The sequence below is a fragment of the Taudactylus pleione genome, unplaced genomic scaffold, assembly GCF_031769625.1.
Source record: "Taudactylus pleione unplaced genomic scaffold, aTauple2 ptg000927l, whole genome shotgun sequence".
Taxonomy (NCBI): Eukaryota; Metazoa; Chordata; class Amphibia; order Anura; family Myobatrachidae; genus Taudactylus; species Taudactylus pleione.
The window spans coordinates 2,303,060-2,323,022 of record NW_028285328.1 but is presented as its reverse complement, the minus strand read 5'-3'; the positions used below and the strand labels follow the sequence as shown (position 1 = coordinate 2,323,022).

Sequence of the window (19,963 nt, the reverse complement as noted above, 5' to 3'; positions counted from 1 at the left end):
TGATATCTATTTGAGCCCCCCATGTAGACCATCCTGTTGTTAATATGCCACAGTGCCCCCCATGCTGATGATGTAGCTATGTGTGCCCTGTCCTGTTGTTAATATGCCACAGTGCCCCCCATGCTGATAGCTATGTGAGCCCCCCTAGGTGGACTGTCCTATTAATATGCCACAGTGCCCCCCATGCTGATGATGTAGCTATGTTTGGGGTATTCTCCCCCCCCATGTGACTTGCAGCAGATGCAGGTGTGAGGTTTGGCAGCAGTTTTGGGATTTAGCATTTTAACCCCTAGATGCTAATTAGTGCTTTTAAATATTATGATTTGAGAGAATCGTTTGCTGCCCATGGCATGATCGCACTTGCACTGGGAGAGAAGTAAATTATAATACTCCCTGAATCTCTATTTATTTATTGGTAATGACCCAGATAGTGCCCGGATATCATCAGCACGACACAGACTGTGCATTGCAGAAAGATGACGTTAAATCCCATTACAATGCAGGAGCCCGGTAACATTATTGTGATTTGTGTTATACATTTGTATTTTGCATCTGTATTTTATTGCTCATCGTCCTGTAATCCTGGGAAAATCACAAGGGGCGATAACTGACGGAGAGATCCAGTTTCCATGGTTACAGCCGTTGCCAAGATGTAGATATCCTCACCTCAGACAGAGCCACCATAGGTCGGTTTGACAGACGGGCTGTGGTAACCCCCCCCACCGTGTTCTGCTGTAAGTCCCACATGGCGAGCGTCTGTCATATTATTCACACTCACATCAATGTCCTGTACGGTGACCTGTAAGGAGAGCGAAGGCCTCGTCACATAATCCGACCTGCCCAGTCTGTATATCTCCAGCTGTCGTAGAGCATTGGGGCAGATTTAGGTCACACACATCTGTATAGGCCACGTCGGGCTATTCCTCAGCCAGCAGGTCTGTGACCTTCATTTGTGCAGCCAGAAGAATGCAGACTCCTTTCTGCCCCCTCCACCCGCTTTATGCCCCTCATGTTTGGGTGAGAGCTGGCTGAGGTGGTCACATGGTGGGGGGCGTTTCACCCATGCAAGAGACGTGATGCGTGTTTACACATCTTTTACTTTCTATGGAGGTTTTCTGCACCGACCAGGTGCACTTTATACTACCCTGTATTCTGACAGGAGGCATCCCGACAGCCTGCGTTACATACCGATTCCCCCGTGTACAGACTGGCTCAGTGGTTACTGTTAGCTACACCGTGTACAGACTGGTTCAGTGGTTACTGTCAGCGACACCGTGTACAGACTGGCTCAGTGGTTACTGTCAGCGACACCGTGTACAGACGGGCTCAGTGATTACTGTCAGCGACACCGTGTACAGACGGGCTCAGTGATTACTGTCAGCGACACCGTGTACAGACGGGCTCAGTGGTTACTGTCAGTGACACCGTGTACAGACGGGCTCAGCGCTTACCGTCAGCGACACCGTGTAAAGACGGGCTCAGCATCCTTGCCAACGCTCCCTGATTGTCAGGGTGACTCCCTGAAATAGTAGCAATCTCCCTATGGCTACATGTATTGTTGGAGAAGTATCAGTGTGTTTTCATCAACAAGTAGAGCTTACTAACTGCTTTGGGGCTCTTTTACATTTGGATGTAAATCCAATATATATGACGCACCTTTCAGATGTAGCAGTACACGCCCATCACATGTATGACACGCCCCTCAGATGTAGCAGTACACGCCCATCACATGTATGACACGCCTTTCAGATGTAGCAGTACACGCCCATCACATGTATGACACGCCCCTCAGATGTAGCAGTACACGCCCATCACATGTATGACACGCCCCTCAGATGTAGCAGTACACGCCCATCACATGTATGACACGCCCCTCATATGTAGCAGTACACGCCCACTTTACGCCGCGCTCATAGGTGCTGCTTTCACAATCTACCTGATATGCTTTTTCAAAAGTAGGCAAGTATGGCTCGCTGGTTTACTGGCAGTGACATTATATACAGACTGGCTTAGTGGTTACTACTAGTGAGACCCTGTACGGACTGGCTCAGTGGTTACTGGCAGTGACACCATGTACCGACAGGCTTAGTGGCGACTGGCAGTATTGCCCTGACATTGTATACAAACTGTCTTAGTGGTTACTGCTAGTGACCCCCTTAAAGACTGGCTCAGTGGTTACTGGCAGTGACACAGTGTACAGACTGGCTCAGTGGTTACTGGCAGTGACACAGTGTACAGACTGGCTCAGTGGTTCCTGGCAGTGACAGTGTAAAAACTGGCTCAGTGGTTACTGGCAGTGACAGTATACAGACTGGCTCAGTGGCTACTGGCAGTGACACAGTGTACAGACTGGCTCAGTGGCTACTGGCAGTGACACAGTGTACAGACTGGCTCAGTGGCTACTGTCAGCGACACCGTGTACAGACTGGCTCAGTGGTTACTGTCAGCGACACCGTGTACAGACTGGCTCAGTGGTTACTGTCAGCGACACCGTGTACAGACGGGCTCAGTGATTACTGTCAGCGACACCGTGTACAGACTGGCTCAGTGGTTACTGGCAGTGAGTGTACAGACTGGCTCAGTGGTTACTGTTAGCGACACCGTGTACAGACTGGCTCAGTGGTTACTGTCAGCGACACCGTGTACAGACTGGCTCAGTGGTTACTGTCAGCGACACACTGTGTACAGACTGGCTCAGTGGTTACTGGCAGTGACACAGTATACAGACTGGCTCAGTGGTTACTGGCAGTGACAGTGTACAGACTGGCTCAGTGGTTACTGGCAGTGACAGTGTACAGACTGGCTCAGTGGTTACTGGCAGTGACACAGTATACAGACTGGCTCAGTGGTTACTGGCAGTGACAGTGTACAGACTGGCTCAGTGGTTACTCCTTGCTCCCAGTCACAGCAGCTGTCTGTGGTGCTGAGCTCACATCGATGCGCTCTGCACTCCCCAGCATGGAAGTCCCTATTGATTGGTTGCCCAGGAAACGCAGACGCTGATGGCGGCCACCAGGGAGCCGGGAGAGCAGCGGGTACCACGCACCGGAGAGGGTCCAGGGGAGTGCGGGAGACGGGTAACGGCGGTGTCAGTGCCGGGACACATGTATCACACCCGGTACATCATGCCCAGCACAAACCCTACATTGCTCTGCCCTGCACCCGGCATACACCCTACACTGCCCTGCACCCGGTATACACCCTACACTGCCCTGCACCCGGCATACACCCTACACTGCCCTGCACCCGGCATACGCCCTACACTGCCCTGCACCCGGCATACGCCCTACACTGCCCTGCACCCGGCATACGCCCTACACTGCCCTGCACCCGGCATACACCCTACACTGCCCTGCACCCGGCATACACCCTACACTGCCCTGCACCCGGCATACACCCTACACTGCCCTGCACCCGGCATACACCCTACACTGCCCTGCACCCGGCATACGCCCTACACTGCCCTGCACCCGGCATACGCCCTACACTGCCCTGCACCCGGCATACGCCCTACACTGCCCTGCACCCGGCATACGCCCTACACTGCCCTGCACCCGGCATACGCCCTACACTGCCCTGCACCCGGCATACGCCCTACACTGCCCTGCACCCGGCATACACCCTACACTGCCCTGCACCCGGCATACACCCTACACTGCCCTGCACCCGGCATACACCCTACACCCAGTATACACCCTACACCCAGTATACACCCTACACTCGGCATACACCCTACACCCAGTATACACCCTACACTCGGCATACACCCTACACCCAGTATACACCCTACATTGCCCTGCACCCAGCATACATCATAGACTGCCCTGCCCCCAGTATATACCATACACTGCCTTGCACCCAGCATACATCATACACTGCCCTGCACCCAGCATACATCATACACTGCCCTGCACCCAGCATACATCATACACTGCCCTGACCCGTATATACCATACACTGCCCTGCACCCAGCATACATCATACACTGCCCTGCACCCAGTATATACCATACACTGCCCTGTACCCAGCATACATCATACACTGCCCTGCACCCAACATACACTATAAATTGCCCTGCACCCACCATACACCCAACACTGCCCTGCACCCAGCATACACTGCCCTGCACCCAGTTTATCCAATACACTGCCCTGCAGCCAGCATACATCATAGACTGCCCTGCAGCCAGCATACATCATAGACTGCCCTGCACCCAGCATACACCATACACTGCCCTGCACCCAGCATACACTGTCCTGCACCCAGCATACATCATACACTGCCCTGTACCCAGCATACATCATACACTGCCCTGCACCCAGCATACATCATAGACTGCCCTGCCCCCAGCATACACCATAGACTGTCCTGCACTTAGCATACACTGCCCTGTGTCCAGCATACACTATAAACTGCCCTGTATACACCATACACTGCCCTGTCCTGTATACACTATACACTTACCTACACCATACACTGATCCGTGTCCTGTATACACCATACACTGCCCAGTGTCCTGTATACACCATACACTTACCTACTCCATACACTGCCCCGTGTCCTGTATACACCATACACTTACCTACACCATACACTGCCCCGTGTCCTGTATACACCATACACTTACCTACACCATACACCATACACTGCCCCGTGTCCTGTATACACCATACACTTACCTACACCATACACTGCCCCGTGTCCTGTATACACCATACACTTACCTACACCATACACTGCCCCGTGTCCTGTATACACCATACACTTACCTACACCATACACTGCCCCGTGTCCTGTATACACCATACACTTACCTACACCATACACTGCCCCGTGTCCTGTATACACCATACACTGCTCCGTGTCCTGTATACACTATACACTTACCTACACCATACACTGCTCCGTGTCCTGTATACACCATACACTGCTCCGTGTCCTGTATACACCATACACTGCTCCGTGTCCTGTATACACCATACACTGCCCTGTACCAAGCACAGTCTGCAGAGAGCAATTCTTATCAATCCCGCTGGCTGAATGTCGCTATATCCTTGTATTTTATAGTCCATAAACCCAGCAGCCACAGTGAGGAATGGAACCAGAATATCCCCATATATGAAGAGGAACATTACAGAGAGACCAGCACCCAGGACACTTCCAGGACCGAGGTAAGTCATCACACTGGCATTATACAGATGCTATAATCTGATGGCGCCATTGGCGGTTACTGTAATGATGTGACCAGCGCTCTGCTCCTTCCTCCTGGGGTGACATCTAAATGGATGAGGAGTTTCTCACCCTGACCCTACACTGTATCTCTGTCTGGGTAACGACGTTACTTACCCCCTGTTTTACGAACAGTTGTAGCCATACCAACAATCAAAGAAATTTTGATCACACCGTGACCATAGTAGTTTATCGTCATAAAGCGATAATTAAATATCATTAACATTTAAGTTAGTAGTACACAAAAGCTTTACAAAACTTGAGCCCAAGTGGAAGAGGCACACAGTGATTGAGGCGCGAGCTACAGGCATAGAAGATACATCGTGATTACATCCCAACTGTAGAGTGCAGCAGAATATTACTCATGGCAGCTCCCAATCACTGGTAAAATGCCTGTACAGCACATTGCACACGTCGCTGGGGGACTTCGCTTTGCATGAACATCATTTATCACCTTGTCACTGATATCCAGAGATAAAGCATACAATAACAGTGCTTGTGATTCCTCAGCAAAGCAAGGACCCCTGCCAAACCCCGCTACGGCGCATCCAGTTGTGCAAGTGCACCAGCGTTCACAAGGCGATCACCAGCAGCTTCAGTTCCACCGCTGAAAGCAAAGGTCAGTGAGATGACAGTACACAGAATTATTATATACCAATCACAGATTAATGCTAGGATAATGATGGGGTGATATAACAGGAGGCAATGATTGGGCCAGATTAAACTTTATGGGCTTTGTAACTAAGAAAGTGCGCTGTGTTTGCCAGGTGTTAGAGGTAGAGATTAGATGCCCCGGGTAGGAGGTTATTTTCGATCAAGGCACGGATTCTGCAAGTTTGTTGGGCCAGCCTCCAGGGTCACCGTGCCGGTTATTAACTTGATCATTTATAATTAAGGAGATCCTGTGGTGCGTTGTATGCTCCTTGCACATGGGAGAACACATACAGTCTCATCTACAGTCGGTGGTGTTAAATACTTATGTTGTATGAGCGTTGGGAGCTGCAGCAGTTGTGTGTTGTGTCCTGTTCGTAGCTTGTGTCATTGGATGTATACTGTAGGCGGTTATTGGTTTATTTTCCGCAGAGAGGAGCCATGACTGTGAGTGCTGGGGTCACAAGAGAGAGGCTCAGAGCTACTTTAACACAAACTGGGCCACAGCTTGAACGGCCGACCCCATGCGTGCTGGTACCGGTGCGGGTAAAGAAGACGGGGTGAGCCCAAACTGCTCTCATCTTCCAAAGTACACTTGGCAAAATGTCTGTACATACTGTGCAAGGAACAAAGGGCACTACACCCTACACGCACAGTATACAGATGCTGCTGTGACCGTGTGCGGATTACAGAGAATACACTGGCCTTACCAACAGAGAATAGGAAATGTACAAATATACACCTGGAGCCATACTCACTGGAACGCTTTGTATTGCTGCTACTTTTATCTAAGGTTAATACAATGATTAGGAAGAAGCCACAGTGCTGTCACCTGGTGTACCGGTAATCTAACAATAATCACCTGCCCGAGTGTAGGTTATACACCACCAGTAATCACCTGCCCGAGTGTAGGTTATACACCACCAGTAATCACCTGCCCGAGTATAGATTATACACCCCCATAATCACCTGCCCGAGTATAGATTATACACCACCAGTAATCTCCTGCCCGAGTGTAGGTTATACACCACCAGTAATCACCTGCCCGAGTGTAGGGTATACACCACCAGTAATCACCTGCCCGAGTATAGATTATACACCACCAGTAATCACCTGCCCGAGTGTAGGGTATACACCACCAGTAATCACCTGCCCGAGTATAGATTATACACCACCAGTAATCACCTGCCCGAGTATAGATTATACACCACCAGTAATCACCTGCTGAGTGTAGGGTATACACCACCAGTAATCACCTGCCAAGTATAGATTATACACCACCAGTAATCACCTGCCCGAGTATAGATTATACACCACCAGTAATCACCTGCCCGAGTATAGATTATACACCACCAGTAATCACCTGCCCGAGTATAGATTATACACCACCAGTAATCACCTGCCCGAGTGTAGGTTATACACCACCAGTAATCACCTGCCCGGGTATAGATTATACACCCCCAGTAATCACCTGCCCGAGTATAGATTATACACCCCCAGTAATCACCTGCCCGAGTATAGATTATACACCACCAGTAATCACCTGCCCGAGTATAGATTATACACCACCAGTAATCACCTGCCCGAGTATAGATTATACACCACCAGTAATCACCTGCCCGAGTATAGGTTATACACCACCAGTAATCACCTGCCCGAGTGTAGGTTATACACCACCAGTAATCACCTGCCCGGGTATAGATTATACACCCCCAGTAATCACCTGCCCGAGTATAGATTATACACCCCCAGTAATCACCTGCCCGAGTATAGATTATACACCACCAGTAATCACCTGCCCGAGTATAGATTATACACCCCCAGTAATCACCTGCCCGAGTATAGATTATACACCCCCAGTAATCACCTGCCCGAGTATAGATTATACACCCCCAGTAATCACCTGCCCGAGTATAGATTATACACCACCAGTAATCACCTGCCCGAGTGTAGGTTATACACCCCCAGTAATCACCTGCCCGAGTATAGATTATACACCCCCAGTAATCACCTGCCCGAGTATAGATTATACACCACCAGTAATCACCTGCCCGAGTGTAGGTTATACACCACCAGTAATCACCTGCCCGAGTGTAGGGTATACACCACCAGTAATCACCTGCCCGAGTATAGATTATACACCACCAGTAATCACCTGCCCGAGTGTAGGGTATACACCACCAGTAATCACCTGCCCGAGTATAGATTATACACCACCAGTAATCACCTGCCCGAGTATAGATTATACACCACCAGTAATCACCTGCTGAGTGTAGGGTATACACCACCAGTAATCACCTGCCCGAGTGTAGGTTATACACCACCAGTAATCACCTGCCCGGGTATAGATTATACACCCCCAGTAATCACCTGCCCGAGTATAGATTATACACCCCCAGTAATCACCTGCCCGAGTATAGATTATACACCCCCAGTAATCACCTGCCCGAGTATAGATTATACACCCCCAGTAATCACCTGCCCGAGTATAGATTATACACCCCCAGTAATCACCTGCCCGAGTATAGATTATACACCCCCAGTAATCACCTGCCCGAGTATAGATTATACACCACCAGTAATCACCTGCCCGAGTATAGATTATACACCACCAGTAATCACCTGCCCGAGTATAGATTATACACCACCAGTAATCACCTGCCCGAGTATAGATTATACACCACCAGTAATCACCTGCCCGAGTATAGATTATACACCACCAGTAATCACCTGCCCGAGTGTAGGTTATACACCCCCAGTAATCACCTGCCCGGGTATAGTTTATACACCACCAGTAATCTCCTGCCCGAGTGTAGGTTATACACCACCAGTAATCACCTGCCCGAGTATAGGTTATACACCACCAGTAATCACCTGCCCGAGTGTAGGTTATACACCACCAGTAATCTCCTGCCCGAGTATAGATTATACACCACCAGTAATCACCTGCCCGAGTGTAGGTTATACACCACCAGTAATCACCAGCCCGAGTATAGGTTATACACCACCAGTAATCAGCTGCCCGGGTGTAGGTTATACACCACCAGTAATCACCTGCCCGAGTGTAGGTTATACACCACCAGTAATCGCCTGCCCGAGTATAGATTATACACCACCAGTAATCACCTGCCCGAGTATAGATTATACACCACCAGTAATCATATGCTGACTATAGGTTATACACCACCAGTAATCTCCTGCCCGAGTGTAGGTTATACACCACCAGTAATCTCCTGCCCGAGTATAGGTTATACACCACCAGTAATCACCTGCCCAGGTATAGCTTATACACCACCAGTAATCACCTGCTGAGTATAGGTTATACACCACCAGTAATCACCTGCCCAGGTATAGCTTATACACCACCAGTAATCGCCTGCCCGAGTGTAGGTTTATACACCACCAGTAATCACCTGCCCGAGTGTAGGTTATACACCACCAGTAATCAGCTGCCCGGGTGTAGGTTATACACCACCAGTAATCACCTGCCCGAGTGTAGGTTATACACCACCAGTAATCGCCTGCCCGAGTGTAGGTTATACACCACCAGTAATCAGCTGCCCGGGTATAGCTTATACACCACCAGTAATCACCTGCCCGAGTGTAGGTTATACACCACCAGTAATCGCCTGCCCGAGTATAGGTTATACACCACTAGTAATCACCTGCTGAGTATAGGTTATACACCACCAGTAATCACCTGCCCGAGTGTAGGTTATACACCACCAGTAATCACCTGCCCGAGTGTAGGTTATACACCCCCAGTAATCACCTGCTGAGTGTAGATTATACACCACCAGTAATCTCCTGCTGAGTGTAGGGTATACACCCCCAGTAATCACCTGCCCGAGTATAGGTTGTACACCACCAGTAATCACCTGCCCGAGTGTAGGTTATACACCACCAGTAATCACCTGCCCGAGTGTAGGTTATACACCACCAGTAATCACCTGACCGAGTGTAGGTTATACACCACCAGTAATCACCTGCCCAAGTGTAGGTTATACACCACCAGTAATCACCTGCCCGAGTGTAGGTTATACACCACCAGTAATCACCTGCTGAGTGTAGGTTATACACCACCAGTAATCTCCTGCCCGAGTATAGGTTATACACCACCAGTAATCTCCTGCCCGAGTTTAGATTATACACCACCAGTAATCTCCTGCCCGAGTATAGGTTATACACCACCAGTAATCTCCTGCCCGAATATAGGTTATACACCACCAGTAATCACCTGCCCGAGTATAGGTTATACACCACCAGTAATCTCCTGCCCGAGTATAGGTTATACACCACCAGTAATTGCCAATTTGCATTCCTATTTGGCCAATTCAATCATAGTTGAGGTTGACAGATGACACTATACACATCCTAATGGTGCATACACACGGTCACTTCTGTCAGATGAACGATTTTACCAACGATTTGAACGATTTCAGACAGTATTAAAATGAATGAAATCCACCGAATCTGACTGCAAACACAGACGATCTCAGATATCGTTATATGACATGCGGGAACGCGCATCGTTCATTGTCGCAGACCCACATGTCAGATTTTCTTTCAGATATGAACGATTTTTAAAATAGTTATCGTTAAGATCTGACAAAATCTGACCGTGTGTATGCACCATAAAATAGCGCCATCTGCGAGTTGCTCGTCCAGCGTGCCTTGTAACAATCCGATCGCTCCCAGTGACCATGCGGGTATATGGTCACACATCGCGGTTACATTGGACTGATTGGGCTGGAGATATTTGCACATATGTGGTCCGCAGACCGGCCTATGGGATTTACTCTCAGCAGAGATATTAGTAATTCCTATATGAAGCTGTAATTCATTTCTTAAAGGTTGAAACTTCTGGATCCTGAGAAAGTGAAGAATTTGATGTCAGCAGCTGAGTCTCCTGCGTCAGGTATGGGGGCCAAAGCGGGGGTCTCCTGCGTCAGGTATGGGGGCCAAAGCGGGGGTCTCCTGCGTCAGGTATGGGGGCCAGAGCGGGGGTCTCCTGCGTCAGGTATGGGGGCCAGAGCGGGGGTCTCCTGCGTCAGGTATGGGGGCCAGAGCGGGGGTCTCCTGCGTCAGGTATGGGGGCCAGAGCGGGGGTCTCCTGCGTCAGGTATGGGGGCCAGCGAAACGCTGCGTCTGGTGATCGGGAGCGACCAGGTCTTTTCCTGTATTTATGGGATAGGACAGGTAAACTTAGTACATTTGCTGCCATGTCCAAAATGTAGCCGACAGCGTCTCTTGCGTGCTCCTTCCTACCCTACACAAACTGAGGCCATCGGATGGCCGGCTGCATTTGTCCCCTGCCCCCGCCCACTTGCATACTGTATAATGCCATTATACAGGGGTCAGTGCATCCATTTTATTTTGTATTAGAGCATAGTGTCTCTTGTGGACCGCGGTTGGTAAACAAATAGTCCAGGTTTTAAGGATAGCCATATTTAAGCACAGGTGACTTAATTAGTACGTGTAATTTTGATTAAGCACAGATGGTTCAAAAATGGATATCCTTAAAACCTGGACTGTTAGTGTTGAGGACCGAGGTTGGGAAGCACTGCATTAGAATATTCTAGGTCATAGTTGCATTTGGAACTTAAGGAACTGAAGCGATCCGAGTTATCGGCAATAATTGTGTAACGGTAAGGCTCATTTACAAAGCTGGGAAATGGTGGCCTCTCAGCGCCTTATATATGAAGAATAATACGAGTAAACACATGGCGGCAAATGCTACATCTTTCTCCTTGTGATAAGAGATGGGGGTAAGGGTGCCCTTACTGTCTGCAGACAGGGGGAGTAGCTGTGCCAACACCAGATAAAGGAGATTCGTGTACCAGAGTGAGATATGGAAATGAGCTGCAGGGGGCGGGGTTGTACATATAGGGGCGTGGCTTTTTTGTGTCTAATACAGAGATTCTTGCTGTGTCTGTGAGCAGGAGGCACAAGACGGACGTTAATCCCTCAGACAAAAGTTAACAAGCAACCACCGACAAGCCGCTGGCAGGTCGGGATTTCCAGATCGCCAGTGAAACAGGCGGCGGCTGCAAGAACGAAAACAGAGATTCCTGGTAGACGGTGAGAAAATCCCAATCTCATTACACGACATTGCGGAAAATAATATAATACAGCGCATGTTTACAGCTCTCCTCAGTATAACAGGTGAGAGCATTAACTCCACCTGTGGCTTTTAAAATGGGTCAGACAGTAATGAGTTCAACTGAGCACCAACTAGAAGATCTGAAAACATGCACTGTTATGGAGAATACACACGGTCAGATTTTTCTTCAGATCTGAACAATAACGATTTAAAAAATCGTTCATATCTGAAGGAAAATCTGACATGTCTGAACAATGCGCGTTCCCGATGGTCAGATAACGATATCTGACATCTGATGTGTTTGCAGTCAGATTTGGACGATCCCATTCATTTTAATGCAGTCAAAAATCGTTCATAGTTCAAATCGTTGGTCAAATCGTTCATCTGACAAATCTGACCATGTGTATGCTCCATTAGAGGTCCCTGCGGACTGTATTTATACATGTCATCAGGGACACAGGCGACTACATCCCCTCTCCCCCAGCGCGTGGTAGTATTTTGCTCTGACTGCCTCTATAATACAAGTCAGATGTTATACATCATTAATTCTCCTTTATTTATGGTCACTGTAGAGAGGAAAACAACCAGCGTGTACGGCAGATCATCACCGAATTGGATGAAGACGCCGACAGCCGGCTATTGTCCCAGCAAATCGACGGACTGGCTCTGAGGGACAAGGATTGTGTTGAACCCACAACCTGTGACAAATCCAGAGAGACAGAAATTCCGCCCCGGGCCTCGTTCCAAGCTCTCGTCAGCCAGATGCTCATTCCCCAGCGGAACCCAGCGAACATGACCAGCAGGACCCTTCACCCTTACCGACCTTCCTAACCCTGTCTGACCATAATATAGAACCGGATGGGACCCTCAGTAGCAGAGACCCCCGAAAGGTGGATTCTGGCTCTACTTATGAGCAGGCTGGAGGAGAGGACAAGACACAAACGGAGACCTCACCATACCATAACGAGGAGAACCGAACACCAGAGACCGCATCTGCTGGCATTTCTCCATCCAGCAGTTCCGACATTAAAGTTGTAGGTGGTTTAAATTGTCCGTCTTCAGAACCAGAGCCAGGTACAGAAACTCAATGTCAAGCAGAGGCGGCTCCATCAACCCACAGTCATTCAATTATCGAGGCTGGCTCAGTGGGAAAGGATTCTACGTCGCTCTCAGCAGAACTGGACTTGGCTCAAAATACCAACATAGACTTAGGGCAAAGTTCAAACCCAGCTGAAGAGAACACGGCAGGAACGGTCATATTCAGTCACCAGGCTGAGACATGCCCACGGGTCTGGTCGGGGGGCAATGAGGTTATAAGGCAGAGTCAGGGGGTTCTGGTCCTGACGAGAAGTACAGATGAGAACGCGATCTTTATTCCCAAACTTAAATTTGAGTTCACCCCTGACAACAGCCTAGATTGGACCGCGCTACGGCAGCCAGCTGTGAAAAGCAAAATGGATGATGCCCGAATTATGAAACCATGTACCCCTCGAGGACCTTCCTTTAGTAAGAGTGTCCTGAAGAAGTCCTCTACAGCCCCAGGCCATGGGCCAACATCAGGAGACCACTCCAAAGCTGGAGCGGATACAGGGAACAGGATATTTCCTCCGTCTGCCATCGTGGATCTGTCCATTTCATTTCAGGGCAAATTTGAGGACCAGGAAATCCCAAATGACATTCCCAAAATATTACTGACGGAGGAGGATAATGAGGAGGACTAGTGTGTAAGGGGCCCTACTTAGTATTAGATGGCAGCTTGGTAGGGAAGAGACCTTGGATAAGCTCTTTACAGCATCAGGCGGAGAGATCCAGATTGTGGAGTCTGTTTATGAGGCAGAGCAATATTTTATATTCATTGTCCTTTAATACTGGATCAGACGAGGTGCAAGAGCCTAATATGACCTCCTGGCTTTTCTACCTCAGTCAGCGCACGGCTGTCATCTGTCTGCACAACAGTGCCCTCTGCTGGCGGCAGGGGGTAGGGCAACAAACTCATATAAACAGACTATCATTGTGCATCAATGTTATCCTTTATCAGACCGAGTTGTATATAGGTTATGCTACCAAATTGTAATGTCTGCAATCTGTAAACACACTTAGGCCCTGATTCAGAGCCGGACGCTCTGAAAGAGCGCTCGCTCTGAATCAGGGCATTTTTTTTTTTGTGCGGCCTCCTGGCCGCTCGCATAGCTGTGGGAGACCACCCACAGCTATAGCGAGCAGCCAGGTACATGGTCGTGACCATCGCGCTTGCGACGAGACCCTTGTGGTAGGGTCTCGTGGCCGCAAGCCCCAGAGAGATTTCGGCTCTAACAGAGCCGGACTCTCTCCGCTGACATCACTCGTGATGTCAGTGGGGCCGCCCCCAAACGGGAGGCGTTCTCATGGGAACGCCTCCGTTTGGGCAGCCACCCCCGCCCACCAAAGGGGGCGAGCTGCCACTCAACATCGACAGCTCGCCCCCTTTGGTGCGAGACCCGGAGCGACGGAGTGCCCGTCGCTAGCCGGGTCTCGCGCATGTGCATGACGGAGCCGGCTCCGTCGTGCGCATGCGCTCTGGGCCACCATCGACCCGGTTGTGAGCGTTCAGCGCTTGCGACCGGGTCTGAATCGGGCCCTTAGTCCTTGAATTATACCTGTCACAGCGAAAGCAGCCATTGCACGGGGAAAACTGATATTCATGCAGCGAGTAAGTGTGAAATTGATGTAGCCGAGGTTGCAGGGATTAAATCCATGGACTGCGACCCGTTTGCAAGTCAGGAATAAGGGTACACCGAGTTGCCGTTACTAAATTGAGTTTGAATGTATTATATGATTGCTTCCCAAGCTACTGCATGACTGCGTGTTAATGGGGGTCTTCGCCTTCAGATGTATTGTTTTGTACATGTCCTCCTGTAACTATTACCAAATACATAGCTTTATCTTTCTGCTTCACTTCTGGGCATCTCAGCCCTGTCATTATATCATCAGGATTGTTGCCCTGGTAGAGCCCACAGCTGTGCACCAGATAAGAATATATACAGAAAGCTTTGCATCGTATGCCAGGACAAGGACGATTCGCAGCGCAACATGAGGTTATAAATACATGGCTGAAAAGCATGAAGTAATTACAGTAGGGTATGTACAAGCCAATGAATAAGCCATCTGACCCCTGAGGTCTGAGGGCCATAAAGACCCCTTTACGTCTAATTACCATGAACATTAATTCAGTGTTTGAGTTAAAACAAATCTGCAAGGAGGACAGTATTTGCGTTTGGGGTCATAGCTCCTGGAACCTCCGTTAATAAAAGGGAACCTGAAACTAAATCTGAAGTTTACCGAACATATTTCTCGTAACCTTCAGGTGCCTTATGTAACAAAGCTTTGCTATTGTCCTGTTATTAGACATTTATCTGCAGACCCCCAATGGGCCCAGGAGTATAGTGTGTAATTATTCCGTCACAATATCAGCTGTATCCGGTCTCTGTATCTATAATGAATGTGCTGGATTAAGAACGCTAATTGCTGATTAGAGGACAATAGTAACCGTACAGTGTTATAGTGCTCGTTAGCGGCTCAGATAGACACCGTGGCCCCTATTCCTAGCGCACGTCCCCTATATTGTTTCAGCCGCCAGGTGAATCTGTATTCATCTCTCTGCCATGTCACATACTGTTCCTACATATTAATAAAATGTCACAGACATTTCCTCGCAGTAAATTGCGAGCAGCGTGCGTCATTGCTGTCCTGTCTTATTGCCAGGTGCCCCCATATTTTGCTTCGACCTCCTAGTTTCCCATAATTTGTTCAGCTTGGGAGCTTGAGTTTGCGTCACCGAGAACGTGCGCTGATCGCCAGGAGACGCCGCAGTACAGCATCATAGCTACACTTACATATTAGGCAGTTCCCCCAGTCTTGCTTTAAGGAGAGCGATCAACACGATCTGATCCCACCTAAATACCCCACTTCCTCCCAAACGGTCCTCTCCTTGCACACAGAACATGGGGACCTTATACCAGAGACCAGAATATGGTGCGTGCAAGATTGTCCTGCAGGATCGCACAGTCTCAGCGCTCACAATGGTGACGGTACTGGAGCCAAATTTATTACAGTCCGCAAATTCTGCCACAGCACTCGCCTGAACTACGCCATTGATCCTCGCTCGCCTGGACTACGCCATTCATCCTCGCTCGCCTGGACTACGCCATTCATCCTCGCTCGCCTGGACTACGCCATTCATCCTCGCTCGCCTGGACTACGCCATTCATCCTCGCTCGCCTGGACTACGCCATTCATCCTCGCTCGCCTGAACTACGCCATTGATCCTCGCTCGCCTGGACTACGCCATTGATCCTCGCCTCCATGCTACCTCGATCTGATCGTGGCCGGCAGCTTTACATCATACATTTGGCTAATACATGGAAATGTCTCTGGCAATCTCAGTGCCTGACCGGCCTAATTCTATCCAAACTGAGTAAAATTAATTGCAGATTATCGGGATTATTGGTGTATTTATGAACAATACGTGATATTGGGCCATGTGCCAACATCCCTGCGCTACTGACGGGGGCGTGGGGGGGAACCTGACCGGTTTATGGGGTGCTTTAATTCCCATGAAGACTTTGCACAATTGTAATAACAAAACTTTAATTCTATATTGTAAAAATAAACAAACAATAAGGTTTCTACACAAGGCAAGAGTGCGGCCAGTCAGGTCTGTGCGCAAATAGCCCCAGCGATCCCTAAATGACCATTCACCACCCGAATCGTACACGTGCCGAACGATATCCAAGATGGAAGTATAGCGTAAAGCTTTCCTTTTCCCGAATCTACAGGGGGAGACTCTCACTACAGAGCCAGGTGCCCCCAAATCCTTAATTATTCTCATACCACGGGAGACCATGTCATCTAATACAGGAGGGGGGCAGAGACGTGCCAGTCACGCGGTCTGTTCGCTCGCTCATATGTGCGGGGGAGTCACACAACAGGAGGGGTGGTGACGCTGTGAAGGGCCAAGTCTACGGCTTGGGGCTCCGGCTCGGCTGCAGGCGGGCTGGCCTTCTTCTGTACCTTCTCACCCAGCTGGTTGTACAGGTCCTTCACCGCCTCTCCGCTCTGTAGAGAGAGACAGACATTACGCACCACAGGCCGAGACCTCGGCGTCCTACGGAAGATACTGCACAACGCTCTCTACAAACCGCATTAATGAGCAGGGATGGGACGATTACCCCCCACTTACGGTTTTGGAAGGCTCCAGTGACTTCTGTAGAGACTCCAGTTTGGAAGGTGCCACTTTGTGGTGGAGGTGAAGCAGCAGGCGCAGCACAAACCTGTGACTGTTTTCCTTCCTGCAAAGAATAACACGTTATAATCATTACAAGGACGGGATGGTAAGTCCCCGATTCAACTCGCCAAAGGAGAACTAAAAGACTTCTATGGACTGATTAATACTAAACTATAGCTGAGCTTTGCTACTAACAAATGTCACTGTTACATTACAGACACAAATAAATCTAATCAGTGTATTGTACGGTATATAGGCGGAACTGAAGACGATGGCATTATAAGACTCCATGATAAATGAGGCCCTTTGTTTTTGCTATAAGACACAATGGATGTAAATGGGACAAACATGGGTCTAGATTGTTCCTCTGGTAAGATTTGGCCACGCTGTCAAGTCGTCGTACTTGGATTGCGCTTTGTATAGTGGACAACAACAATTGTGCTAAATATCATCTGCCCCATCCGCTTTGTAACGTTTATTTCCCATGATCCCTTGTTTGTCCCACTAAGCGCCAAATCGGTTTATTCATTACAGACCAACACGCCCAGCGCCGCACGGGAAGCTGGACGCCACCGACTGTCATTGGTGTCTGTGCGACGGACAGGGATGGTAACAATGGCTACAGAACATGACGGCAATCTCTGTAAGCGAGCAATCACTCCTACCGGATACCTTATAGGGGCACCTAGGGAGAACCCTATGAGATTATATATATACATAAACACACATACATTTAGCAGGTTATTTGTGGGGTTCCACTGTCTTCCTGAAAAGTAACAAGAGGCGAGTATTTAAAAATAAATACACACACACACACAAATACATATACACACACAATACACCGGACACTGCAGGTCACAGGCCAAACACATAGCGCAGCCCTCATATGCCAGTAACTGACCACCTATTCCACAATCAGGGCCAGCGGGCAGATGCTCCTGATGCAGGGGAGGTGAGGGGCCATTTGGGAGGGTCTAATGGGAATGCGGTGGAGGTTTTGGCATGTGGGGAGGTCTGAGGGCCATACAAGGGGAACGTGGGGAGGTCTGAGGGCCATACAAGGGGAACGTGGGGAGGTCTGAGGGCCATACAAGGGGAACGTGGGGAGGTCTGAGGGCCATACAAGGGGAACGTGGGGAGGTCTGAGGGCCATACAAGGGGAACGTGGGGAGGTCTGAGGGCCATACAAGGGGAACGTGGGGAGGTCTGAGGGCCATACAAGGGGAACGTGGGGAGGTCTGAGGGCCATACAAGGGGAACGTGGGGAGGTCTGAGGGCCATACAAGGGGAACGTGGGGAGGTCTGAGGGCCATACAAGGGGAACGTGGGGAGGTCTGAGGGCCATACAAGGGGAACGTGGGGAGGTCTGAGGGCCATACAAGGGGAACGTGGGGAGGTCTGAGGGCCATACAAGGGGAACGTGGGGAGGTCTGAGGGCCATACAAGGGGAACGTGGGGAGGTCTGAGGGCCATACAAGGGGAACGTGGGGAGGTCTGAGGGCCATACAAGGGGAACGTGGGGAGGTCTGAGGGCCATACAAGGGGAACGTGGGGAGGTCTGAGGGCCATACAAGGGGAACGTGGGGAGGTCTGAGGGCCATACAAGGGGAACGTGGGGAGGTCTGAGGGCCATACAAGGGGAACGTGGGGAGGTCTGAGGGCCATACAAGGGGAACGTGGGGAGGTCTGAGGGCCATACAAGGGGAACGTGGGGAGGTCTGAGGGCCATACAAGGGGAACGTGGGGAGGTCTGAGGGCCATACAAGGGGAACGTGGGGAGGTCTGAGGGCCATACAAGGGGAACGTGGGGAGGTCTGAGGGCCATACAAGGGGAACGTGGGGAGGTCTGAGGGCCATACAAGGGGAACGTGGGGAGGTCTGAGGGCCATACAAGGGGAATGTGGGGAGGTCTGAGGGCCATACAAGGGGAATGTGGGGAGGTCTGAGGGCCATACAAGGGGAATGTGGGGATGTCTGAGTGCCATACAAGGGAATGTGGGGAGGTCTGAGGGCCATACAAGGGGAATGTGGGGAGGTCTGAGAAATGGTCTGTTCTGCGCACCTGTGAAAGCTGCCATATTGCTTCCTATACTACTATACAGTGAGCTATCAGTCAGTCAGACTGAAATCACGCACTGCCCCCTAGTGGTAATCATGGGATGGGACAGATTATTTTCCCAACGATACTGACCATGAACGTTTGAACAAAGTATCTCTCCATTGTAATGCTGGGTACACATTAGCAGATATGTACCCAGTGTGATATCGCCAGCGCCCGGCAAGTACATATAGACTTGCCGATGCCAGGTCCCAGGGGGGGTGGGACGTGTCATGCTGGAGCATGCGTTTCTTGGGTACACACTCCGATCCGTGAGATTGGACGACATATCGTGTGGTTTTCAATCTCTTTAGAAAACAAAGATGAGGGAAGTATGACCTTCAGCGTAACGGCTCAGCGTGACGCTATCTGGGGAGGCGGCCGCTGAACAGGACACAATATTCCCACTGAGCTTATCAGAAAGTTCTGTAAATAAAGATAATAAGCGTTTTACTTGGACCACAGCAGAGAAGCTCTAGACGGAAAGTGACATCATTTGGCGTTACCAGTGTACGGTATTCACAGGGCGGTGTACACTATTTTATAATGAGACATTGAGGTGTCAGAAGGTTCTGCCGCTGTTATACAAAGGCCTATAACCTGTAATATAAAGGCCTGT

The 19,963-nt window shown here is 49.8% G+C and overlaps 1 protein-coding gene and 1 pseudogene across 2 annotated transcripts in view; one reads left to right on the top strand and one right to left on the bottom strand.

The window, feature by feature from the left end:
- The first annotated feature begins 3,060 nt into the window (after positions 1-3,060).
- LOC148473380 (uncharacterized) lies at positions 3,061-14,312 on the top strand (annotated as a pseudogene). The gene is made up of 7 exons (XR_015872971.1): positions 3,061-3,118; positions 5,068-5,171; positions 5,740-5,848; positions 6,313-6,440; positions 10,734-10,798; positions 11,820-11,954; positions 12,558-14,312. The product of XR_015872971.1 is annotated as an uncharacterized LOC148473380 (transcript).
- A 2,280-nt stretch (positions 14,313-16,592) lies between these two features.
- Positions 16,593-19,963, bottom strand: part of NELFB (negative elongation factor complex member B) — a 63,481-nt gene continuing 60,110 nt past the window's right edge. Inside the window, exons 12-13 of the mRNA XM_088459678.1 lie at positions 17,202-17,310; positions 16,593-17,077 (exon numbers count right to left, since the gene is read on the bottom strand). Coding sequence (XP_088315804.1) covers positions 16,940-17,077; positions 17,202-17,310 — 247 coding nt within the window. The 3' untranslated portion in view covers positions 16,593-16,939. The remainder of the gene's footprint in view (positions 17,078-17,201; positions 17,311-19,963) is intronic.